Genomic DNA, 26,209 nt, shown 5'->3' on the forward strand with positions numbered 1-26,209 from the left:
ACACACAGTCATGGCTCAATCGACTCGGCTATTGATGCTGATCAAGAATATATATACTTTATGTGGTCGGAAAAGTTTCCTTCTGTGTTTAAATACTTTGTGCACAAATAAAATATACCATATTTACTCTTCGAGTACCGGGTATAAAAATACCATAGAACACAGAGAATAATCGTTCCTCAATTTAGATATTCCGTAAGTTATTACAAGCTAGTTGGGACTGTCAATACTGATCTTATAATTGTATCCCATTTATAAAACAGAATTGGCCTATTTATTTGGTTTGCTTATAATAAAAATGGCAAGCAATTCGTTTCTTTACATGGTAACTACATGGTAGCGTCACATTTTCTAATTGATAAACAATGAACCAGTTCAGTTTGTTTTAGTGGTTCCAGAGAATAATGGTCCACTACACTTCAATTGTAGAATGTGAGAACTGCATTTATAATACCAATGGGAATGGTTTGCAGTGCATGTTGGAGGGTTGATAACTTAGTCTTGTGGAATATTCTTTATATTGTACATATTATGTTGTTCTCGATCTACAAATTTCATCTGCCAATTAAGCATTTTCGACAAATCCGCCTACGGTTACATCATAAACCAATGTTTACAAGACAAATTCGATGTGTGCGTGCGTGCGCATGATTGAATGTACGTGTGTGTGTGTGTGTTGTTGCGAGGGGGCAGCGGCGGAAGACGTGTTCTTAGGCGAAATTTATCACGAAAACAGAAAAAATTCCAACAACTTGCGCGATAATAAGCGCGCCCAACAACAGCAACAACGCCAACCGTATGTCCGCAGTGCAACTGACGCACCAGTTTACATAAAAGAAGAAGCTTATCGTCGTGTCGACGTGTACCCCACAGCCAGAACCAAACACAGTCAAAACAGACGCTGCGCAGATCAGAACCCAAGTGGAAGACAAACATAATGTGTGGCATATTCGCGTACCTCAACTACCTGACACCCAAGTCGCGTCAGCAGGTGCTGGACCTTCTGCTGCAGGGCCTGAAGCGGCTGGAGTATCGCGGCTACGACTCCACTGGCGTGGCCATTGACGGGGCCAGCGCGGGCGACGACATCCTGCTGGTGCGGCGCATTGGCAAGGTCAAGGTGCTGGAGGATGCCATTGGCGAGGTGTGTCGCGGCGAGGGCTTCAATCAGCCCGTGGACATTCACATTGGCATCGCACACACGCGCTGGGCCACGCACGGTGTGCCCTCGGAGGTGAATTCGCATCCCCAGCGCTCGGATGTGGAGAACAGCTTTGTGGTGGTGCACAATGGCATCATTACGAACTACAAGGACGTGAAGACGCTGCTGGAGAAGCGCGGCTACGTGTTCGAGTCGGAAACGGACACGGAGGTGATTGCCAAGCTCGTCCATCACCTGTGGCAAACCCATCCCGGCTACACCTTTGGCGAGCTGGTCGAGCAGGCCATACAGCAGCTGGAGGGCGCCTTTGCCATTGCCTTCAAGTCGAAGCACTTTCCCGGCGAGTGTGTGGCCTCGCGTCGCGGCTCGCCCCTGCTGGTGGGCATCAAGGCCAAAACCAAGCTGGCCACCGACCATGTGCCCATTCTGTATGCCAAGGCGCATCGGCCGCACGGCCAGCCCTTCCCCGTGCTGCAGGCAGGCAGCGATGGCAGCGCCGAGTTCCAGCCACTGGAGCACAAGGAGGTGGAATACTTCTTTGCCTCGGACGCCTCGGCGGTGATTGAGCACACGAATCGTGTCATCTATCTGGAGGATGATGACGTGGCGGCCGTCAAGCGGGACGGCACGCTGAGCATTCATCGCCTGAACAAGTGCACGGACGATCCGCACATTCGGGAGATAATCACACTCAAAATGGAGATCCAGCAGATCATGAAGGGCAACTACGACTACTTTATGCTCAAGGAGATCTTCGAGCAGCCCGAGTCGGTGGTCAACACCATGCGCGGACGCGTACGCTTCGACACGCAGAGCATTGTGCTGGGCGGCATCAAGGAGTACATCCCAGAGATCAAGCGGTGTCGCCGCCTGATGCTGATTGCCTGCGGCACCTCCTATCATAGTGCGGTTGCCACGCGTCAGCTGCTGGAGGAGCTCACCGAGCTGCCCGTCATGGTGGAGCTGGCCTCGGACTTCCTCGATCGCAACACGCCCATTTTCCGCGACGATGTTTGCTTCTTCATCTCGCAGTCGGGCGAGACGGCGGACACGTTGATGTCGCTGCGCTACTGCAAGCAGCGAGGCGCCCTGATTGTCGGCGTCACCAACACGGTAGGCAGCAGCATCTGTCGGGAGTCGAACTGCGGCGTGCACATCAATGCGGGGCCGGAGATTGGCGTGGCCTCCACCAAGGCCTACACCTCGCAGTTCATTTCGCTGGTGATGTTCGCGCTGGTCATGTCCGAGGATCGTTTGTCGCTGCAGCAGCGGCGCCAGGAGATCATCGCGGGCCTGTCGCAGCTGGACGAGCACATACGATCGGTGCTGAAGCTGAACTCTCAGGTGCAGGAGCTGGCCAAGGAGCTGTACCAGCACAAGTCACTGCTCATCATGGGCAGAGGCTTCAATTTCGCCACCTGCCTCGAGGGCGCCCTGAAGGTCAAGGAGCTGACGTACATGCACAGCGAGGGCATACTCGCGGGTGAACTGAAGCACGGTCCCCTCGCCCTGGTCGACGATGAGATGCCCGTGCTGATGATCGTTACGCGGGATCCCGTCTACACAAAGTGCATGAATGCCCTGCAACAGGTGACATCGAGGAAGGGCCGCCCGATCCTCATCTGCGAGGAGAACGACACCGAGACGATGTCTTTTTCGACGCGTTCGCTGCAGATCCCCCGCACCGTGGACTGCCTGCAGGGCATTCTCACTGTCATACCGCTGCAGCTGCTCTCCTACCACATTGCCGTGCTGCGTGGATGCGATGTGGATTGTCCCCGGAACCTGGCCAAGTCAGTGACGGTGGAGTAAGAGCACAACAAGAATTCCATTTGCTGATGTCTGGAGAAAAACCCTTATTCGTAACCATTTAGCTTTAAGCTCTAAACATATTTGTATTCTCTCCGCGATCCTTTGATTCAATCGAACTTGCAATCGACCTTGCCCCTCTGTGACCCTTTTTTGCATTTGCATTTTGTAGAGTATATTTTGACCTGTTTGTGTGTGTTGTAAACCCAACTAATCTTCTGTGGATGTGCAATTGAAATATAAGTATTTCCAGAAATATCTAAAAACTTCTATGAATTTGAATTTGTATTTAGATCTGCATTTTTCTAGTCGTTTCCGGTTCCGCCTCTATCGACTTGGAATTCGGTATTTTTCTAGCAAAATATAATAAAATAGAAAAAAGAGTACTGGGTTTATATCTTATAGAGTTTACAATTTTAAACAAAATCTTTATATGGCCACGTCACGTCATTTCCTGCGCAACGCGCCATCCGCTAACGTTACGAGACAACGTAAAGAATCGCATATACTTCGCTACTGGCAGAGTGTGACCAGCTGTACAACAACTGAACTGTTTTGGTTTGTTTACAAATAAAATCTGCTTAAAATTCAAATTTTGGATGAAAGCATGCAACAATCTCTTATTTTTTGTATATAAATTGTTATATGAACGGGAATTTATAAATTTTCCTAGCTCTGCCAATGTTTTACAGGTATATTTTCAAAACAATTTGGTATATTTCGGTACATTTCTGTGGTGTATTTTATTGATATACCAGCGGTCACACCGAACCCTGTTTCCTTTTCGACCGTAAAACCACATGTCTGGGAACCGAGATTTTACTATATTTTTCTTTTCGGCGGTATAATGCGGCAAAGTGCCGCGAAAATATAGCAGATTACTCGATCGACTGCACGGCAACGACGAACAATTGAAATATCATTTCAATTTGCGACCAAATTGTGTGAAAAATCACATTCGGGGCAATATTCGTAACCAAAACGTTCTACCACACTAGCGCGTGAGTGAGTGTGAGCGAGAGGGCGAGTGCAAAGTGTGCGACGAGTGAGAGAGAAAAGAAAACCCGCAAAAGCAGAAAGCATACGAAACAAAAGCAACAACAACAGCAGCAGAAGCAGCAGCTGCGTAAGAAGTGCGTAGTGAAAAGTGAACGCAAATCAAAGCAGTGTAAAGCAAGCAGAGCGCACAATCGTCAATAAGGGAAGGGGAATTTGTGTACCACAAATTCTTTTTGTGTGCGGAGGCTCTCCTCGTGTTGTTGTTTGTTTGTCCCCGAATAGGAGCAACTTCTGCATATTTTGAATTTCCATTCTTGGTGCGTATTGTTACGGTATAAGTGTGTGTTGCATTTGTGTGCGTGCGATATACTTTTAGGTTGTGTTGTGTCCCGCGTGCATCTTTTGAAATCTGAGGCGAGTTGCAGCCTAATCAGCTGTTTGCCATCCAGGGCTGCATGCTGCTGTTGTTTGCAGTGCATTGTTATTGCGTAACCGCTATTAATGCAGTTTACCAGCCTTTGTTTATTGTTTACGCCAGCAGCAACAACAATTACAACAACCAACTGTTGCACATGTTCTCTCCGTTTTGTTATTGACATTAGCTCGTGTTGTTTCTGTTTCGCTTTTGTGAAATTCCAACGCAGCCTAACGCAACGTAACGTGGCGTAAGCCAAACGTAAGCCCAGCAAGTGGACAGGGCGTCGCTGCTTGCCAGCCCTCGCCTATGTGCGGCTGGCTGCTCTGCTTCTAGTGTGGTATGGGGGGCATATTCGGTACGTCTTAACCTCACTTCTCGCTGGCCTGGCTGCTGCTGCATAATAATACATTTCAGTCGGTGCGCTTTCGCCTCGCCTCTATTTCGATTTGTCGTGCCTCATTACCTTTGGCCTGCCTGCTGCTTGCTGCCTTCTGGCCGCTGGTGTCATAACTCTGTCCAGAAGAGGTTTAAATCCGATTCGCAAAGCAGCGTGAAAATTGCCATTGAATTTGGATCGCAGGCGGTTTGGTGTGCTGTGTCTGTGCCTGTGTGTGTGAGCGATGTGCCCCCAAACGTCGTAGCACCCCAGCCAAAGGCGAGGCTTCATCAGCACCACCAACATGGACAGTGCATAAAGCAGTAAACAGTAGGCTCTAAGAAATTACCAGTTCCTCTGTGTGTCCTCTGCTAAAAAAGGTCAAAGTGCACACCATTAGTAGGGCTGTGTATGCGTATGTGTGTGTGTCTGTATGTGTATCTATGTGAGATTCAACAACACAGCCATAAACTAACCTGATTACGTTCGCTCTCTGTTACAGCTTGAAGAAACTCCAAAACGATTTGACACGACGACAGCAGCCAAGGAGCACCGACCAACAGGAGCCTCTGTACTATAGCTGTGTTTGGGATCTTAAGCAGATACAGCAGCTACCAGCATCTGAATCTGGAGTAGCGCATAGTGCTGCCTACTCTGGAGACGAAGGCACAGCCACAATCAGCGAGCATGTCCAGCAAGGAGGAGACGCCGTCCTCTAAGGCCGCTGCTGTGGGCGGTGCCACCACACCCAGTGCCGCACCTAGCAGCACCTCGTATGCCAATGTTGTCCAGAATCTGGACACCAAGAAGGGAGGTGCCCCAGTCGCCGCTGCCACTGCAGCTGCCGTCGCCTCATCCTCAGCCGTTGACAATAAGGAGAATCAACCAAATCTGAAGAGCCTCAAGTCATGGAGTGAGGAAACCGCCGCCGCTGAAGCAGCTGGCGAGACTGTGGTCAGCAGTGTCAGCCTGGCGCTGACCGGCGAGAAGCGTGCTGCCGCCGGTGGCGACAATACCGCCGAGAACTCATCGGAATTGGACGACAATAATGACTTTGTGCCGGTGCTATCGCATCATAGGCGGGACCGCAAAAAGGCACGCAAGGACAAGCCACGTGAGCAGCGCGACAGGCCACAGCAGCAGCCAGGCAGTGGCGCTGGTCAGAAACCCCTGCAGGCCGGCAGACGGCCCGCTGGAAATGGCGGTGCTGCCTCTGATGGAGGGGCCACCGATCGCAAGGCAACAGTCCGTTCACGGGCACCACGCGGCGGCAGTCCACGCAGACCGGGTGCACCCGGTGGCGCCACAGGAGCTGCCGGCAGCGGGAAGCCACAACAAAAGGATCGCAAATCGGACACCTCACCCAGTGCTAGCCTCGAGGCCACTAGCAGCGGCAACGAGGGCAAATCCGGAGACGGCGAATCGCAGTCGGTCGCAGGAGCAGCAGCCGGAGGAGCAGCAGGCGCTGCAGCAGTAGTTCCTCCACCCAAGCGCTTCGTAGCAGCGCCACCGCCCAAAGTCAATGCATGGAAGGTGAGTGAATTGAAAGGAATCTTTCCGTTTTATTGATTTTTTACGTCCCGTTTTGGGTAGACAATCTCTAGGGAATTCCCTTGCGTTAGGGGATAAACCCCATTCTCGATTAGGTCATCAAATGGATTAACATTTCTGTGGTTCCTCGTTTATTTCTTTCAATTTATAATGAAATGTAGTTTTGGGGGATGAAAAATGCATCTACGCCCCCACACACACACACACAAACACCCACCTTTCTGGTGTTAGGCAACACTACTCAAGCCCCGATGCGCACGTTTTTATCTGGTTTTGATTTCGGTTTTGTTTTCCTTCTCTTTTTGTCGGTATTGCGTCTTAATTTGTGATGGAATGAACGTAAAAACAATGTCCATATATGTGTGTGTGTGTGTATGTTTTTGTATCTGCATGCGTGTGTGTGTGTGTGCGTTTTCTGTTTGTAAACAAATGTGCGTGGAATGACATAGACGAAGTGACAGAGCAAAGCAAGCCAGCTGATGAACACGAATGCAAGGCAACAGCTACAAGAAGCGTAATGGAAACACGTTTTCTGTTCTCTGTTTGTTGTTTTTGCTGTCGTTATGGCCACACGAAGATTACCAAATTGTATCTCTCAGATAAATTGCATAATATGCGAAAAGCTAAGAAATAGACGAAAAACATTTGCCAAAACAAAGCCAAAGAGAACAGAATCAAAAGAGAGAAACAAAAAGATTTGTATATGCCTCGTTTATTTTTATTTATTTTCTTTTTGTGTATTATGCAATGCAAAGAAACGGCAAAAAGAAGCCGGCCACCCCTACCCTCTATATTCCTTTTTGCTGGTCTTGAAATACAAAAGTAAATACAAACTTTCTTAGTTAATTCCGATTTCCTTCCTTTTAATTTCATTGTAAATTTGTTTGATTAATTTAATTAATTTTGTTTGTAAATCTTTTCCATTTGACATCTGGTTTTTTTGGTGTTTGTCGCACAATAAACGAGAAAAATATATTTTGCAACTAAAAATAAATGTCAAGGTCAGCTGTATCTGTATTTACCCCTCCTAACCAAACGAAACGTAAGCATAAAACAGAACAGAAACTGTTGAGAGAATGAAAACGATGAAATAAAGGGAAATCCATTTCGAACCCAGAGAAAAGGTGTGGCTAATTCTTCTTTCTACGGAAAAGTTAGTGCTGGTAACAAGTTAATTATTTGCCTTCTATCACGTTTCTTGGTTTAGTTTCCCCCTTTGCCTTTCCAATGCAAATCAGTTGCTCACTTTTGACATTCTTTGCATATGCTAATTTGCGACTAATTAGGAAGCAAAAACAAAATAAAAATAAGCTTTATTTGAAACCTTCTCTTTGTGACTTCTTAAACTGTTGCCAAGGCGATCCACTGCTTCCCCTGCTACACTATTGCTTCCGTTGGTTTTAAACTTGTATGACATCGAATACAGGTAGCAAGCAGTTCACTTCATAACTGAGGGCAAGCAGTGAACTCCATTACTGAGAGCAAGCAGTTCATCTGATGGCACTTTAGGCTGGGTTTGAGCTATTATTAATGCCAGGAAACTTTATGCAATTGTCTTACTGTCTTAGACGATTGGGTTTGCTTTGTTTCGATTCTTGTTTTAACCCAATTCGACGTCTACGCTTCACGCCTCTGCCTCTACAATAGTGCAACGCGGCGGCAGCGTAAGCGTATCCAAATTTAAAAGTCCACGCCAGTACCCGTTGACGTGTGCCATTGAAGAGTTCGGTTTCCAAACACGAGAAATGAGTGAAGAAAACGCTCCCGAATCGTAACTATTAAAACTATTATTAATAAATTAGCAAGTGGTTGCCACGCAGCGCGATCGCGAATTAGTTGAAAATCGGCACGTGTTCTCTACGGCACCACGTTAAAGGTTCCACTGTTGCGAAGCGATTGAGAGTAAAGAAATTATAATAATACACATACAGATAAAGAACAACGTTGGAAACGTGGAAGTTATAACTTGATAAATGTTCATATGTACACAAAGTGGTATATACACTTGTTGATATCAGCGGCGTGTGTGAAAAGTGTACATGTGCATGTGTGTTGCTTTATATTCTCGCCCTCTCTCTTTATCTCTGTGCCGTATGTGTGCCATTTCTCGTTTCGTCAAAGCATTACGTTTACGTTCTATCGTAAGGTTAATTTGTTCCGTTAGAGTGGTGTGCGTGATTAGAGAGCGATAGGTCTCTCTCTGGCTCTCTATCTGGCTGAGTACAGTAATCAAGAGGAAGAAGAACTAAACAATAAAAAAAATGAAAACGAAAGTAAATATGCAATCATCTTAACAGCTTTATTACTGTTTCTATGTATTAGAAATGACTTTTATTGGAGTAAAGGAATGTGTGTCACAGCTACAGTTGTTCAGGTTTAAGTGCTGGGGTTTAAAATTAAGTGTATTTTTTCAAGATATTTTTTTATAGAGGTCAGATACGTACATACTAGTTTTGACTTAAAAACGTATTTGAAAACACTAATAATGCACAGCTCTCATGGTGAGAACACCCAAAAAAAATGTGTACAAACATAAATTTGTTTTTGTTTTATTTATTGTCGTATTAAACAATAACACTCTCTATTAACGTTCTATTTATAAACATTTATCGTGCAATCGGGGCTAAAAAAATATTAATTTGTCTCAATTAACGTCGCTGACGGCGCTACGGTGTTTGCTTTGTCTGCTATTACGTTGCAGATCGTTGACGAGCCCCTGCCCTCCCGATCCCTAATGGGTATACACACATTAGGTAAACTCTGCTGTGAAATTTAATGCTTTGAGAGAATATTTTCCACTACTCATTCTACATCAGTATACGATTCTCAGTTACGCTTGGGTGCCAAATTTTGCATTTGTTTTCGTATTTGTCTGTATTTATTGTTGTTGGGATGTAAATATGATCTGCTGAGTATGCATAATATATCCGATTATATTTACGTTACTTGTCTTTTGTGCCGGATTTTCATATTTTTGTTGCCGTCATTGTCAGACGATTGCTTGTGAAGACTTCCTATTTCTTTGTGTTGGAAATTTCAACGAGCCAAGTGTCCGATCCCGATCCTCTGTTGTCAGTGAAAACGAAGAAAGAAATCTGATAAGAATTCCTTGTTCCATTTCCTTTCTTTAATTGTAATTTTCCATAAGATCGTTGGCCATTGCTGCTTGTAATTGAATAAATAGCTTTTCCAATTTATGGAAAAATGTGAAAACATGTACGATCCTTCATCGTTTCTTATTGGCCACTAAATGGAAAATATAAAATATGGTATGACCGGCATGGTGGTAAATCAATCTAAGTTCAAGCGCCCTTGTGAAAGGTTTAAGCTCGTTGATAAGAAGTCAACAACATAATAAGATAGGCAATCAGCCTTGAAAATTCAACTCACTGGATAACATTCGACAGTGAATGTACTTTAGGGGACTTTGACTAAAAATGCGTGTTTATTTAAATATATTTGATATATTATAGATTCCTCCATCTATAGACATTAGATACTTGACTCGCTTTCATTCCTTATCTTCCAAAGAATTCTCCCTTACCTCTTTCGATGCACTTTTGCCATTATTGACCGATCAATAATGCAATATTTACACTGAAGTATACCTACCGATATATGTATGTAGTTCTACATACATAGTACCTACTTATGTACATGAGTAACAAACCCTGTGGGGTATCTTGCCCAAATAGCCCCCCACATAAGAAATTTGTTTATCTTGGCTTTGAAACGGGGCTGCCGCAGTTCTTATCAGTTGTTTACTTGTTGATTTTTTTGAGTAATTATTTACCGTAAAAGTGAGCCAACTTTATTTTTTTGCGCGCCATATTTGCAAAAAACTTTTGGCAGAATTTACCCATTGGAATTAAATATGGTATATTAATGTATGAACGTGTACACACAGATTTTGAAGGAAATCTGATTGACTTTTATATAAATTTGATTAGGTTATGTCATCTAGTGATAGAAATCACCTTACTCAATTCATTTTATTATTCAGATTAGTAATAATTAAGCCTGATAACATGCCTGTGATCGAACTCAAAGGTGCTGCAAAGCCTACCTCAAATAGTAGATGTACTATGTACTTGCACTTATTTGTTTTAAATGTAAATATATAAGCGATAAGAATGAACACTATGAATGTGTGTACATACCATGGTATTGCTGGATGTGTTATTTTTACAAATGTATAACATTCGCTTTGAACTGAGTAGGGAGAAGATTAAGTCTAATAAGAGCAGCAATTCGTTTATTTGCTTTAAGAGATAGAGAAATAAAGACTGGCTGGTAAATAGTGATGTTCTTGTTACTGTCCTGTTCTGGCTCACTGGATAGCCGGCTATAGAGGGTACTTAAACGTCGAGCACTTCGTTCTAGTTCACGTTCTCTCTGTCTTGGTTTTTATTATGTTTATTTCTACTATTGTTGGCTAGATAAGAGTTCTGACTGCTACGCACTTAATAATGTTGAGCCCCTCCACTTGATTCAGCGACAATAACAACTTCTCTCTCCGATCTCCCCATGCGGCCGGTCGCCCAGCCACTCAAAGAGACAGACGAAGATCAGTGGCTGTCGCTGGGTCTCGTTAGAGTTCGTCGCCTCGAAGTCGGATCCGAATCGACTCGACTGTCATCCACTCCATTCGCCGGAGTCGATAGGCAATTACCATCCAGTGTAATCGCTTATTTAATCATCAATAAAACTAAAAATAGAAAAAAGTAAACAAAAAATAGTCATAAACTTGTTTGCGTGCATCACATCGACCTTTTTGTTTTCAATTAATAGAAATATTATTCATGTAAAGCGGAGCCTTAGTATACTTGCTCTGCCGATCGTTGCTGGCTCTCTCTATCTCTCCCCCTCCCTCGACCACATTTTCTGTGCTATTTTTACATAACGCCTTTTGCGGCCGGCATTATTACTCGTATTTGAATTTGCTAAGACGCAGAAAAATGTGGATCTAGTTTGTCCCTCAACCTCCCTCAATTATTGCAACCCCTGCACCCGGCATTTTAACCTCCCAAACTGATTGCCCCCAGAGAGAATGTTTACTTGGAATCGGGAATGTGGGCCTTTTTGCACGTTTATATATCTCGATCCGGTCCTCGACCATTGTTTGCTTTATTTTTACCTTTTTTTTATTTGTATTTTATACCATTTTATTTATTGCCATCTTGGTCGGGTGCGCCCGCGATTCTAATGACATTTAAAGTAGTGGTTTTTCAATGCAAGCGCCCCAGTCGTCTTTCAGCGATCGTACGTTGCAGATCAAATAATTTATCATTCGATTACGGGAAAATTCACCAAAGTGTGAAAAGCGAAAGTGACAAAACTTTATGTGGATATTTAAATTAAACACAATTGATTGGCAAGTTTATATTTTTTAAATATTCAAATAGTCTTTAGTCCAATCTCACATGGAAATTATAATAGATGTAGAATATTTAAAAACATTAAAAATAAAAGTAACTTTTAAAGCTATCTGCCTATGTACCTACGAATGACCTTGAATACACTTCTAATCGTAAATTATTGAGTATATATTTTAATGACAAGTCCCTCTTAATACGTCAGCATTGATGGGGGGTTCAAAATGTCTAATGCGATAAGAAACATGCCCAAAATGTGTGTAAATATAGAAACATGTGCTTTGGCACTCATCCATTAAGTGGAAACGTGGAGGAAAGCATTTCTTTGATATTTAGAGGAAAATTACTTTTTTAAATGACTTTTTTTCCTCTTAAAGTACACCGTAAGAAAATTCACCCAGTAATCCTCTGTGTGATCATTGATCTATACATTGATCAGGGAGATACAAAAATTACTTTCTTTGTCAACCATATTCCATAAGGGCTCTCTTTCTGTTACCTCTTGCTTTCTTTCTCTTTCTCTTCATATTGGAGTTTTTCCACCCGTGTGTCGCGACGGTCTCTCGCTACTTTTTGCGTGGCCTACGTGCCGAAAATCACATGTTGTTTATTTTGTATCTGCCTTGTTTTCTCAATGTAACAGTTACAGCATGGTATGAGCGAGAGGGTGTAGATCTATTGTCAATCCGAATTGGCACCTGTGTTGGCGAGGGTTTTCCTTCAACGTTCAAAATGACTGAACTTTCAAATACAATAATATCTACATTTCAAATATTGGGCGTATGCATATATAGAAAATGCGTATAAAAACAAAACTCAAATTGGATAAACACTTCATCTCACGTACGCACTCTTAGAAAGAGAGAGAGCCTGCGCTCTGTCTCTCTGTTTCACAGTCTCTCTCACCCGGCAACACTTGGCTGCGTCTCACTCTTCTGGCTCACGCTTGCGTATCTTTCGCTCTCACTTACACGCAACCATAAACCGGCGCATAAATATGGCCTGTTTTTTGTTTTTGTTTTGAATCCGCGTGTATTGGAGTACCCTGGCTGAGGGTATAATGTCCAGCTAAATGTTTGTTTCGCGAAGTCAAGATAGTATGCAAATATACATTCTTAATGACCTTTACTGTGAAAGAGCTGCTTCAAAAAATGATTGATTGATCACCTTAGGGCTGCCAAAAAAATAAGAGCAATCATATAAATAAGAAACGTTTCGATCTGGTAGGGTATCAAAATAGCGAACCCCAAAGATACAGTCGTCGTGTTTTTATGGTTGCGCTATAAAAACCAGTTGTTGTTTTTGCTCTTGCTCTCTGCCTATCTCCCTCTGTTGTGCCTCTTTTTCTTGTTGTTGCGCTCTGTCTCTGCCTCTGCTTCTTTGTGCGCTTGCTTTGCCTTTGCTTTTCTGCTCACGTAGCCAACGCGTGGACAGGCCACAATGGGCGAGGGTGGGGGTGAATAAGAGGAAGAGACAGAGGCAACGCCGACTCGCGGTACTGCTCGACGCGAACAAAACTCGACAAGCAGTTCAGCGGAACGGACGTACAGAATTTCCAGTCAATTGTTTAAATAAAGACCCAAAACAGCAGCAGCATATGAAAACCCACAACTGTGCTAACTTGAAAAACAACAAAACGTTTGATATTAGAACAGCAAAAAGTGTTATATGCGAAGCAAAACAAACATTGCGGAACATTGCGATACGATAAGCGGTGAAAAGCTGCAGTGAAAAAGCATAATAGCAATGAAAAGAACCTTGTTTTAATTAGCTAATTTTCAGGTAATTGTCATAGTGTGCTTCTTTGTGTATAACCCCATCTGGTGGTACTATATAGTCGATATTGTATACCACATAACGTGATGTGCGCGTTGGCCTCTGCAATGAACCGAAACTGGGTTAGGGACACTCCCCAACATAAGAGGGAGACGCGGCAGTGGCGGCTTCTCTGTGCCCAGAGGTTGAGGTTAGACTCGGAGCCAAGCTGCGCGTGGAGGAGTCGGCCAAGTGTAGGGTGTCAGACTTCTAAAACGAAGTTGAATTGATTTTTTAGTCAAAACCAAAGCCGGACGCATGACACATCTGTCTATCAGGCAGTGGAAAAATTGCGTACACTCAGATATCTCATTTATAGAAACCTCTCTAATTCGTGTGTGTTTCCTGTGCTATGTGCTTACAGATATCAGCAAAACAGTCTGCGAGCCCAAAGGCAGGAACCTCTCCATTGGACAAGCGCGTGTTGCAGCCAAAGGCACAGCAACAACAGCAGACCAAGCAGACGACTGCCAGCAATAATAGTAATAATAATACTAACCAAGGCGCACAGACTACCAGCAGCAGCAGCAATCCCAATCCCAATCCCAATCCCAACGCCAGCAACAAAAAGACACAGCAGCAGCCGCAACAATCACAGCCACAACAGGGAGCAGCAGCAGCAGCATCTACAGCGACTACTACACAGACAGCAACAAGCAGCAGCACTGCGACAACCTCAGCCCCAGTAGCAGCAGCAGTAGCACCACCCGCATCAGCAGGAGCAGGAACAGCCACAACCACTGAGGCAACCACAACAACTGGTGAGTTGTGTTTCCATTAATTAAATTTAAAAATCAAGTGCGCCATAGAGCATCGCAGTAGGGGAAAGTTAATGTAGGGGCATGTCAAGAGAGGAACAGCCTTGGAATTTATCTAGGACAAGAAATCATATTTATCTTAGAAGATGCTGATGCCAAAAAATACACATATATATAAATTCCAGCCATCACCCCCAGCGGAGAAGAGGGCTCTCCAAGAATCGAGCCTATCAACATTCCGCCATGTGACTGCTCTCCCATAAAAACACACACACACACACACTTTCCTCTCATTTCTCTCTGCGATGCTCAGTGAGAGTTTGTTGAATGGCCTGATTATTTATTTATAAACTTTGTGCATTTCTTATCCATCCCCGTAAAATTATAGTAGTGGATGCCAGTCAAGCGGATGCACTTGCAAAAGTCGTGGTAAAGGACAAGAAGAAGGTCAACCAGAAGGTGAGTCATCATCAGAAGAGTGTGTCCCAAGAACAGCAAATTTTATACCTTCTTTCCCCCCCTTGTATATGTAGGCCAGCGATTTTAGCAACGTTGGTGATTGGCCCACGCTTATTGGAGGAATTTCTGGCAGTGGCAAAGCCACCAGCAACGAACCCAAACGCAACCCAACGAAAAAGCAACCAGCTAAAGCAGCAGCAGGAGCAGCCGCAGCCAGCGTCACTTCAAGTGAAGTTGCCACAGAGTCTAACGTAGTAGCCGCCACTTCCAGCACCAACAGCAGCAGCAGTAGCAGCCAAGCTACAGCCGTCGCCACAGCCGCTACACCAACAGGAACAGCAGGAACATCGTCTGTTACAGCCAGCACGAGCCATGATGCCAAAGCCCAGCGAGAAGCCGAGCTATCCACTGGCAGTGCCACTGCACCAGCTGCTGGCGCCCTTGCCGGCACTGCCGTCAACAAAAAGATACCCAAGCACAAGTGGCGTCCGCTGCAAATCGATCTGGCCAAGTCCAGTCGCCCTAAACCCATTGGCGGCCGGCCCCATCGCCGGCTCAGCGACGATGGCGCCGATCAGCGGCGTCCGCCGCGTGACTACCACACACGGGGGCCGGCGCCAGCCAATGGGCGGGGAGTCGATGCAGCTGCAGCAGGAACACCAGCAGCAACGGAGTCAGCACGGCCACACAGTGGTCGGCATCCGTACGTTGCCCGGAGCACGACTGCTCCGTCCGAGCGCGTGGATTCCTGGCGTAGCAGCGGCACCAATGCCGCTCCCTACGATGAGCAGCGCTCGGGGCCAGGGTCAGCAGCAGGTGGTGCCGGGGCAAGTGCCGGGGTGCGCGGACCGCGCCGCTTCCGTACGCCGTACCGCGGCGGTCGGCAAGGCCGGGGTGGATTCACAAGACCGGGACCAGGTCGTCCGACTAATCGCATACCACGCCATCTGCTAGCTTCGGGCGAATATGCAAACTATTTGCCAGCGGATACGGCTGGCGCAGATTCAGCTCAATCCACATACGTGCTCATGGGCACCCATTACTTTGGCAATGTGCCAGCCTCCTATATCGAAATGGATGCCAACAGCGTCAAGGAGGCACTCAAGAAGCAAGTGTAAGTATACCGAAAGGATCCACTCTTTTGTAACCCTCTGCTTAATCCACAAATTTACTAATTATATTCGTTCTCTTGTACCCTTCAGTGAATACTATTTCAGCTCCGAGAATCTTACCGGAGACTTCTTTTTACGCCGCAAAATGGATCCCGAAGGGTATATACCGGTGACCCTGATTGCCTCGTTCCATCGGGTTCTCGCTCTCACCACAGACGTGGCCCTGTTTGTGAACGCCATCAAGGAATCGGATAAACTGGAGCTCTTCGAGGGCTATAAGGTGCGCACCAAGACTACGCCCACCATTTGGCCCATCAGCGATGCACAAGATGCTGTCACCAAGGATCAGCAGTCGCTGTCGAAGCAGGAGAATGAGAAGCAGCCAGCAGAGAAGCAGCCGAAGACTGAGGCAGTAGAATCAGGATCCGAGGGGAGTTTACCTCCCGCCATTCTGACATCTGCAATGGCCACCAAGCCACTGAGCAGCATCCCGCCGCCACCGCGGCCGCGTAACTCTCAGAATCTGGTGCCCAAGATGCTGCAGGATAAGCAGCAGCAGCAGCATCAGCATCGTTCAGTGAATGCCATCAGTGTGCTCACCCAACAGGTGGAGGGCGGTGCTGCAGAGCTGGCTGGACATTTGAGCGGACTGGTGGAGAGTGTTAAGCCGAAGCCCGATAAGAGGGGGGCACCCAAGGCTGGTTCGGGATCGGGATCAGGATCAGGATCAGGGGCTGGTGTTGCCGCTGGCGCTGGTGCTGTTGCTGGGGCGGCTGTGGCTTTGGTTGCGGAGCCGGAGGGCATGTGGAAAGAGGTAAAGAGACGCTCGAAAACAAATGCTTTAAAAGAAAATGCTACTAAATCCTCCACCACCACCACCAACACGTCCACGACTACACAACAACAACAATCGCTTTCACAAACGCTCAACAACAACAATAATTATAATAATAATGTTAAAAATGTCAAAACGAACAACAACAACAAAAACAACACCGTCACCGCAAACGCCACCTCGTCCAAGTCCACGTCCACGTCCTCGTGTGCATCCAACGCCCCATCCAACAATGCCTCATCAACAATCACCGCTGCTGTCTCTGTGTCGTCCGCCACCACCACAACCAATGCTGCCGTTGCCGCCTCCGCCACGAACGCTTCCTCTGTCACCGTCACTACCACCACCAAAACCACAACAACAACAACCACCACAAACAACAACAACAACAATAAGAAAACATCTGCCAATGCTATCTCCAACTCGAAATCCTCCTCCTCCTCCTCCAAAACAGCTGCTGCGCCATCCGCTCAGTGCCATGCCGAAAAGGAAGAACTAGACTTTCAATTTGACGAGGAGCTGATGGACCCCATACCCGCCACTGGACGCATCAATAACTTTACCGAAAACTTCTCCGACGATGACGAAAGCGATTACGAATTTGCCGATCGCGACATCAATAAGCTGCTGATTGTCGCCCAGGTGGGTCGTCCGCCCAAACACGAAGGCTACGATCGCACAGCTGACTTTACCTCACGCACGAAAATTACCCAGGATCTGGAGAACATCATTAACGATGGGCTGGTCAACTACGAGGAGGATCTGTGGACCACCACGAATGTGGTGACCGACTATCGCACCGTTAATGTCATCTCCCAGGCGGACTTTGAGAAACTGGCTGCCACCGGAGTCGTGCCCAATCGTGGAAAGGTTGCGGGTGTGCAAAAGCAAGTGCCACCACCGCCGCCAGCCTATTTGGAGGATCTAGATGACACTCTGGTTGGTGACACCACACTCAATTCCACACTGAACTCTACGCTTAAGTCACGTCGTGCCCGCTTCTATGCTGCCCCCAATTCGCACTCGATCGATCCCCGCACGCCCCGCAAACGTAAGCTACGCCACACGGCCAATCCGCCAGTGGAGGCCCATGTGGGCTGGCTGCTGGACACGGTTGAGCATAGGCCGCGAACCACATCAATGGGTTCGTCGGCGGGCACATCGCCCACCACATCGTTTGGCTCGTTTGGATCTTCGGTGCCGCAATCGCTGCCCGTCTTCCAGCATCCGTCGCATGCGCTGCTCAAGGAGAACAACTTCACACAGCAGGCCTATCACAAGTACCATTCGCGGTGCTTGAAAGAACGCCGTCGGCTGGGCTTTGGCCAGTCGCAGGAGATGAACACCCTGTATCGTTTCTGGTCGTTCTTCCTGCGTGAGAACTTCAACAAGACCATGTACAATGAGTTCCGCACATTGGCCCTGGAGGATGCCGGCAATGGGTTCCGCTATGGCCTGGAGTGTCTGTTCCGATTCTTTTCGTACGGCTTGGAGAGGAAATTCAGGCCTAGCATCTATCTGGACTTCCAGGACGAGACCGTCGCCGACTACGAGACGGGTAAGCACAACATTCTTGGCTCTACTTGGCCATTTTATTAATATTTTCTCCTGGCAGGTCAACTGTATGGCCTCGAGAAGTTCTGGGCCTTCCTCAAGTACTACAAGAACGGTGAGAAGCTGGAGGTGCAGCCCAAGTTGGCCGACTACCTGAAGAGCTTCAAGACCATCGAAGATTTCCGTGTGGTGGAGCCAGAGATCAATGAGATGCTGCAGGGTGTGGGCAGCCTGCATCCCGGCCGTCAGCTCAACAGACATCGCAGTGTGTCGGAGAGCGATGGCACCGCTGTGATCACGGCCGGTGGTCGTCGCCTGAACACCACCATCACCAATCGCAGTGACTATGTGGGACGTTTGATCCAGCAGCAGCAGCAGCACCAACAGCAGCAGCAGCAGCACTATCAACAACAGCAGCAATATCATCAGGGATACGGCAACCAGAACCGCCGACGCACCGGCTCCTTTGGCAGCAGCACAGTGCGCACTCGTAGCGGTTCGCTGGGCAACAAGCCGCAGGTGGTACATCGCAATCAAGGATCACAGCATGAGCTGCGACGCGGTGGCAGCAATTCAGGACTGGCGCCACATAAGCGTCAGCATCACCAGCAGCAGCAACAGCAGCAGCAAAAGTCCAAGCCACAGGCTCAGGGCATATCACAGACAAATAATATCGTGCGAGCCTCCACATCGGCGGCAGCGGCAGCAGCAACAACAACAGCAACAGCGCCTGCGATAGTAGTTGCACCAGCAGCAGCAGCAGCAGCGTCGTCCTCGTCATCGTCGCAGAAGTAGAAAACATGAAAATACAGACACATTTTTTCGATTAGACTTAAGTTAAATTGCGACTTAGTTGGGAGCTCAAGTGCTCCTCTCTCTTTTGTTCACTATTATTCATTCTTATTATTCGTCTGTAGAAGCAGTAGTAGTTGTAGTAGTATTCGAGAGTCAGGCGTTCAAGTGGGGTAGGAGGCGTGTCAGTAGCCTCTTTAGCATAATTAAGAACAATTTTTGAAATTTGTTTATTGCAATTGTGCCCTAGCGCCCGTTGGTTTAGTAGTAGTATTGATGATACCCTTTATTTTTTTTGTTTGCAGTCCCTTGAAATGAAATAATTCTATATGAAATGCTCAATGTTTGCTGTTGGAACCACTCACCGATAAAACCCCAAAATATACACACACTGACACGCTCAGCAGCCACTAAGCGGGGTCCCCAGTGCCAATCAGCCATGATCTAGAAACTGAATGACTATTATAATAATATTATTTTTTATTTGTTAAATATTCTGTTTTTTTTTTTTTCTTCTTTAAATCAGATTTATTTTTCCTACTTGAGAGCAGAGCGTTCATAATAGACGTAATGCCAAATTGAACTGTTGTACGGTGTGGGGAAAGCGACAAAACCAATAACGATAATCCTTTAAATAATATTCCCTAACGGAAAGCAAAGCATAACACAAAAAAACCAAATGATCTGAATTCAAATAAAACACATTTGTAAATTAAAGCGAAACGTTAAACACATAAAAACTTACATACATATATGCAAGTGTATGCGCAAGAGCACCTTATATATGATAGACATATGTATGAATAATATATCTATATATATTCTTATAATTATTATTATTTCTTGTGTGTGACCTAAAGCGCAAAATGTAATGTTTAATTTGTTTAAGAGACAACGAGAGAACTTAACTTGTACACCTTTTACACACACCCAATGAGGCATGCGGGGCTCAAGTGCCAGCGAATTTTAGTTATTTAAGCATTTAAAGCAAAAACCGATCGTAATCGGAATTAGAGTCGGAAATGGAAACGGAAACGTAGCCTTTGCACTGCCCCCAAGTCTGTTAATATATCTTCGAATTGGTTCCCCGCACACACACACACACACACACACACAAAAACACACACATTACAAAAAGACCGAACCGAAACCGAACATCGTACCCCGCCAAGCATTTAGAAGCATGTCAAAAAAGAAAAAAACAATTTATTATTTACGTTTAGTTTTTGCACTTGTTACTTTTTTAATTCGAAGAAGATAAAAGATAAAAACAGAACAAAAAAAATTTAAAAAACTGAAACAATGTCAAGTCCAAAAAGAGTTGAAAACTTTCTAGAGAACATAAGGCAGAGCAGATCATGCAAATCGAAATGAAAATCAATCGTAACATATATACCGAAATTTGTTTCGCATTAGTTGATAAATCATTGAAAACACTTACACAAAATGTGAGAAATCAAATGTAAGCTTAATACTGATATTTACCTATATAGCTGCGCGTATATCTACGATATCATATACATACATATATACATATAGCGGGACAGCAACCGACTTGAACTGCGAAGGCGAAAATTACAACGCAACGAGAACTGTGAAGTTTGGTTCAATGCCGCCGGATCAGATCTCGGTTGGCTGAAAATTCCTCAAAAGCCTAAATCTATGAAATTCATAATGGATCGATCGATCCCATCAGCTCCTCCTTGATATAATATGCTTCGCTCATCTAGCCTAAGCAAATCACAAATAAACACGCCCCCATACAAAAAATATGAAAAAGTTCAAAATAGCCCCCCCCCCCCCCCCCAACCCTGTCATTAAATATTATTTTTAGATATCTGTAAATATATTTCTTCTGCTTTTTAAAATGTCGCCTTATCAATTTTAAATACAAACACACAAACAAACACACCAATCGAACGAGCCCCTCACAAAGCTATTGGCCAGACGCTTCTATATGAGCTTAATGATCTACCAATAATATAGATATAGGTACAAATATCTATTGATCTATATAACCATCTATTTAGATGCACATCGCTTGATGTTCGACGACAATTCGTTAGGCTGTTGCGTGACTATACATAGTTTTTTTGCCACAACTATTCTGTTTTTCACATAAAGTGTTGACTTTAGTTTATTACTTACACACACATCTATCTGATTGATTGGTAATACCTTGTGTGTGCCCTTTAAGTTTTCATTTTTTATATGATTAGTTTACACTTAAATCTATATGATATATGATATATATATGATACGAGAATACGATACCAATCTACGAGATGAACACAATGGAAAACCTATTAAAAGTAATTTTGTAAGCAAACTTAATATGGAAAATACGATACGTGAGAAAAACTAAAAATAAACATAAACAAATATAAAGAAGGACAAGATTATTGTGAAAAACGTGATAGTTTAAACCATAAAGAGTAATATTTACTACTATTATTATATTAATAATTAAATATAACGATGCATATATGTACAATATATACACATATGTATATGTTTATGTAAAACAGAAAACGCAAACAAATTTCTAAACTAACGTAAACAAAAAAACAAAAAAATTTAAAAACTTTTTTTAAAATTACCAACACAAAAAAAATGTTAAAAACAATGAGTAGAAAAACTAAAACAACAAAAAAAATGAATAAAAAAACTTGAAAAAAACCAAACAACAAAAGAGTTTTATTTAATTTTTACCATTGAAGCTAGGTTATCTGAAGGGGATTAAGTAGGGTTCAAGGACTTGGAGTGTAATATTTATGGAAAATATTTGAACTTTCGAAGCTTCTACCGAATTGTACGTAAATTCTACACGACATGTTGCATGCATAAATGTTGCTTAATGAATATGCTGCAGCAACATCTGCTTGGATACATTCAAAAGAAGACACCGTCAGACAGGTTCCAGTGGGGGGCTGTGTGGGGCAGACAAAAGATGAAACAAAATGCGTAATAAACCCCCGTAAAGCACATCGATTGACCCTTTGAGTAATTAACCCTCTGGGGTGTGTGTACCATTAGTCACCGGGCGACAAAATGCACAGCAAACTACAAACTACTTTTCATGCTCCACACTCTGATGCTCTCCCCTGGATGCTCTGACTGCCCTGCTGCCTCTCATCCACATTCCTGTCGTTGCAACGACATATGTTGTGGGCTTTGTCGCCCCCGTACCCGTCCAAGGGATTGGGTGTCACAGATTAACGCCCTACTTGAATTATGGTCTGGCAGCAAAGACCCAGGGATAGGACCGGAGGCAAACTACTCCACAAAATCCGAGCCGGAGAAACAAAGGGCAACGCGTGGAAAAATCATGTATAAAACATAAGAGCGACACGCACACAGGCATAGTCCTGGCCTCGGAAAGGGGACAAGACGCAAAGGCACGCAAGGAGCGGTGGAGCGGTGGAGCGGGGACGAGTGCGATGTGGCACCTACCCAGACGATAGCCTGGAGCCGGCGAGAGGCGTTTAAAAATTGAAAACCAATTTTGAAGCGATTTAAAACGACTCTAGCACGGGGCAGGGCATGAGGGCATGAGCACGGCGCCTGCCAGATGGCGTGTGTGTGTCCCGAGCTTATAGTGCGACTTTTCGCACCTCAAACGTGCACCGCACCACCCGCTCACCCTGGTTTTTGGGGCCAACGTGCCCTGACCCGGCGCAGTGCTTAGATTGTTACCAATATTTATGGCTCAATGGGGATACGGATACGTGGGGGAGGACAGTGCCGAGGGAGCAGCAGGACACGACTTTTGGCTGGCGTGACCGCAGCCTGGTTCGGGCCAGGCCAAGTCTAATCACATGACCCCTAGCCAGTGGAAGGTACGTACTGTGGGGAGGAAGGGGATATCGCACTCATATCGAAACTCAATTTAATGGGCGTTTAACGTGTGACTCGCCTTTGAACTTTGCCCGCACTTAGCTCACGCACATGCTTCCGGCGGAGAGTGGAGTGGAGTGCGAATTGGGAGACGTCAATGTTGCAATTTATTGGCATTTCCCCTAATAATCAGAGACTGTGCAGCCCCACCAACGTGGCAGGGGAGCCATTTGCTTGACAAGACATTAATTGTGCTTCGGGGTGCTGCAACTGCCTTGGGGTAAGGGTAAGGGTATTCTCACGCTAATTCTGGAAGCGACATGCATTCATGTCTTTGACAGGAAATTCGATGCTGTTAAGGGCTTTCAATTCACTTGTGGAGCTTCATGTTTAATCAATTCCATACACCATTCAGGCATACAAAAAATATAACCACCCATTGAAGCTGATACAACTCTTGTACTCCCATCAGACATTGCCCATTTCCCTTTGTCTCCTACACCACAGCGCTCGTATAGCTCCATCAGACTGAACTGAAAATTTCTACGTGATGCAACCACAGGCACAACAATTTGCACATTGGCTTAGCGTAATTATTGCCGCGATCCATAAATATAATTTTGAGCTTTCAACGAATTTGAATACCAAAAATATTCGCTTTGGTGCGCCGTCTAATTAGTTCGAGCTGGGCAACGGGGGGGAAATGTAGATATGGCACCAAAAACCTCTGTCAAAATTATATTACCGCAACATAACGGTGCACAGACAGGACGGACGAACGGATAGACGGGCGGACCAAAAAATGTACCAAAGAGCGACCCCATGGGAGCAGCAGACCAATGGCATCGAAAAAACTATATCCCAATATTCGAAATAATTAAATAAAATATTTGTTAAAATGGTTTCCGGTTGTGCCCCACGCCACTCTACAAAAACTAATTATATTTTAGGTTTTCCTATGGTTGTGTGGCCTCACCCGATGCATATAACCAATGCAGAAGCCAATAAATTGCCAACAACTCAGTTTGGTTTTTATGTTGTTGGATGCCCAGCCACCTTTGATGTCAATGAAATTTGAGCACGCTCGAAATGTTCATAAATAATTGGTTGCAGGGCCCAATATCGTCAACTGTCTGGGTGGACATTTATTTTAGGATTCTTGATTGCATTTTGGTTGGTATGAACAACTTTGGATGGATAAATAATCGTAGTTACTTGCACAACAAGATAATTAAGTTGTATTTCTGTTTAGTTAGTTGCTGTGTGTTTGATCAATACATAAACTGTCCTTTTGAAATAATTGTAGGTACAAAATATTCAACACTTAGCAGCCACCCTAGCCAATCTTGAGGAGAATTGATTGATGAATCGGATAAAATTATAATTTCAACGTTGAGAATCCTAACAAACTATTAATATTAAATAGAACATCAAAATCGAGGAAAATTATCTAAGTATGACGGGGTATTTTGAAGATAAGAGAGTATATTTCGGTATGTTTTTGAGGGTCACACTGGTGATCGCGGTAATATTGATATGTTGTGCTAAAATTAAGTGATCAATCGGTTTCATACATATGTGCTTACTCCAATCGCTTGGCGATTGGCAACAATTAAGGCGTCGACTTAAAGTGTGTGTTCTATTGTTCAACGCGGTCGGTTTAATAGTTTGTGTGTGCGGGACGCAGTGATAAATGTCTGGTGATGGCGGTTATGTTGAAATGTTCTTGTGCTAAAATTATGCATAACTGTGATCAATCGGTTAACATATTCCAATCGCTTGGCAATTGGCAACAATCAAGAATTAGCCTTCAAGTGTATGTTTTTTTTGTTTGTATTAAAATGGCGCGTGTGCCGGTTTAGCTGTTGCAGAATGCAGATAGCTCCCTCCATTCCTGCTAATGCACGTGTATAACTGCACTCTTTACAGGTTAGTCTTTATACTGATGGAATTATGCATACGTTTAAATATACAAAAATATATATATAAGTCGAGCATATTTGAAAAATGGTTTTTACATACAAATATTTGTCGGGAAAATTTCCTGTGTAACTCATTTAGCAATTCAATCTTGAAAAAGCAGACAAATCCATACTCATTCTAACATACACTGGAACATACTTGTCAATTTGTGTTCACATTTCGCACTTCCCATTATATTCATGCTTGTTTACCATAACGGTTCTTGCTGTACATATGTACATATGCACATTATGTGGATGCTGAGAACAGAGGCTTATGGGTACCGTTTCTTTTCGTTCCTCTTTGTTTCGATCTTCTATAACCTATTTGCACTGCTTGCTAGCGGCAGGAGCGAAGCTGAGAGAGTCAATCCGGTGCTCTTTCAAAGAGTTAGAATAGAGATGGCAATATAGTGATGTCGCTGCCGGGAGCCCACTACAATTCGTTCGCTCTCAATTTTATGCTTTCCTCTTTCTCCTACTAATTCGTTTGAAACAATTACAGTGAGCTGATTAACTAATGGTACAGTAGTAATAGTGCGGCTGCGAGGACTATTTATCGGTGTTGCATTTGTTAATTGAAATATTTCTGGGAGGTGTATATGAAAATAACTTCAACCTTAATCAGATCAATAAGAGCATAAGAAAATTAAATTTTGTTGGTACTCGTACTATTTTGAGAAACTGTAAGTTAAAGTCACTCCGCAGAGCGTCAGTCTATGCTTGATCTTTGTTGTTTGAGTGCCACATGCTACATTTTTAGCCAGACAGCGACACCGGCACCTGACCGGCGCTGCCTGTTTGGGATTTATCGCTCAAATGTGGGAGATCTGCTGCTGGAATGCAATTCCATTAACTAAGCCTCAGCTACTGCTCGGGTGTGGACTAGTCCAAACTATTTGCATTGCCATTATGTATCCAGCGCACTTACCGAGCCCTTAATGGGCTAGGGCTTACACGGCAATTACAATTCATTTGAAATGCAATAGTACACAAGTGCCCCCAGCCCCCCCTATCCCGCTGTCACCCTTCATACACACTAAGACACAGGCTACAACACTACTGGGCCAGAGTGGGGCTTGACAAATTGTCAGAGATAGATGGGGAGATGGGTCGGGGCAATGCGTACAGAGTAGCCCCAAGGTAGGGCAGCCGCCAGGCAAAATCAAATTAATGATATGAATTTCTTATTTAAGGACATTAACGTTAGGTCTACTCCGTAATGTTGACAATATTGTGGCAGCAGCAGCAGATAATTTACGCACACCAAATGTTGTCTGCTGAGTTTCGGGCCAATAAACAGGAAACGGAAGTGCGTCAGCGTTCAGTGTCCCTCGTTGGGGATTTATTAAAATGTCAGCCTCTGGACAGGATCAATTGCGCTCTCTCTGTCGCT

At 44.7% G+C, this 26,209-nt stretch overlaps 2 protein-coding genes across 4 annotated transcripts; both read left to right on the forward strand.

Annotated features, from left to right (window-relative positions):
- The first annotated feature begins 637 nt into the window (after window positions 1–637).
- On the forward strand, window positions 638–3,243 carry LOC117582949 (glutamine--fructose-6-phosphate aminotransferase [isomerizing] 2). The gene has a single exon (XM_034271061.1). The coding sequence runs from the start codon at window positions 938–940 to the stop codon at window positions 2,972–2,974; it is 2,037 nt and encodes a 678-aa protein (XP_034126952.1). The 5' UTR covers window positions 638–937; the 3' UTR covers window positions 2,975–3,243.
- Window positions 3,244–3,748: 505 nt separating this feature from the next.
- Window positions 3,749–21,399, forward strand: LOC117582944 (la-related protein 1). Of its 3 annotated transcripts, none has more exons than XM_034271053.1 (7): window positions 3,749–4,287; window positions 5,267–6,297; window positions 13,870–14,266; window positions 14,652–14,722; window positions 14,797–15,836; window positions 15,925–16,648; window positions 17,124–17,307. In XM_034271053.1, exons 2-7 carry the CDS (start codon window positions 5,452–5,454, stop codon window positions 17,166–17,168), a joined length of 3,123 nt encoding a protein of 1,040 aa, XP_034126944.1. In that variant the 5' UTR covers window positions 3,749–4,287; window positions 5,267–5,451; the 3' UTR covers window positions 17,169–17,307. The 3 variants fall into 3 exon arrangements, with proteins under 3 accessions (XP_034126944.1, XP_034126942.1, XP_034126943.1); XM_034271051.1 differs by adding an exon at window positions 18,285–21,399 and having other exon boundaries at window positions 3,754–4,287; window positions 15,925–18,227; XM_034271052.1 differs by lacking the exons at window positions 3,749–4,287; window positions 5,267–6,297 and adding exons at window positions 8,562–8,588; window positions 18,285–21,399 and having other exon boundaries at window positions 15,925–18,227.
- Window positions 21,400–26,209: the final 4,810 nt, after the last annotated feature.

Source organism: Drosophila guanche, unplaced genomic scaffold (genome assembly GCF_900245975.1).
Source record: "Drosophila guanche unplaced genomic scaffold, DGUA_6, whole genome shotgun sequence".
NCBI classification, from domain to species: Eukaryota; Metazoa; Arthropoda; class Insecta; order Diptera; family Drosophilidae; genus Drosophila; species Drosophila guanche.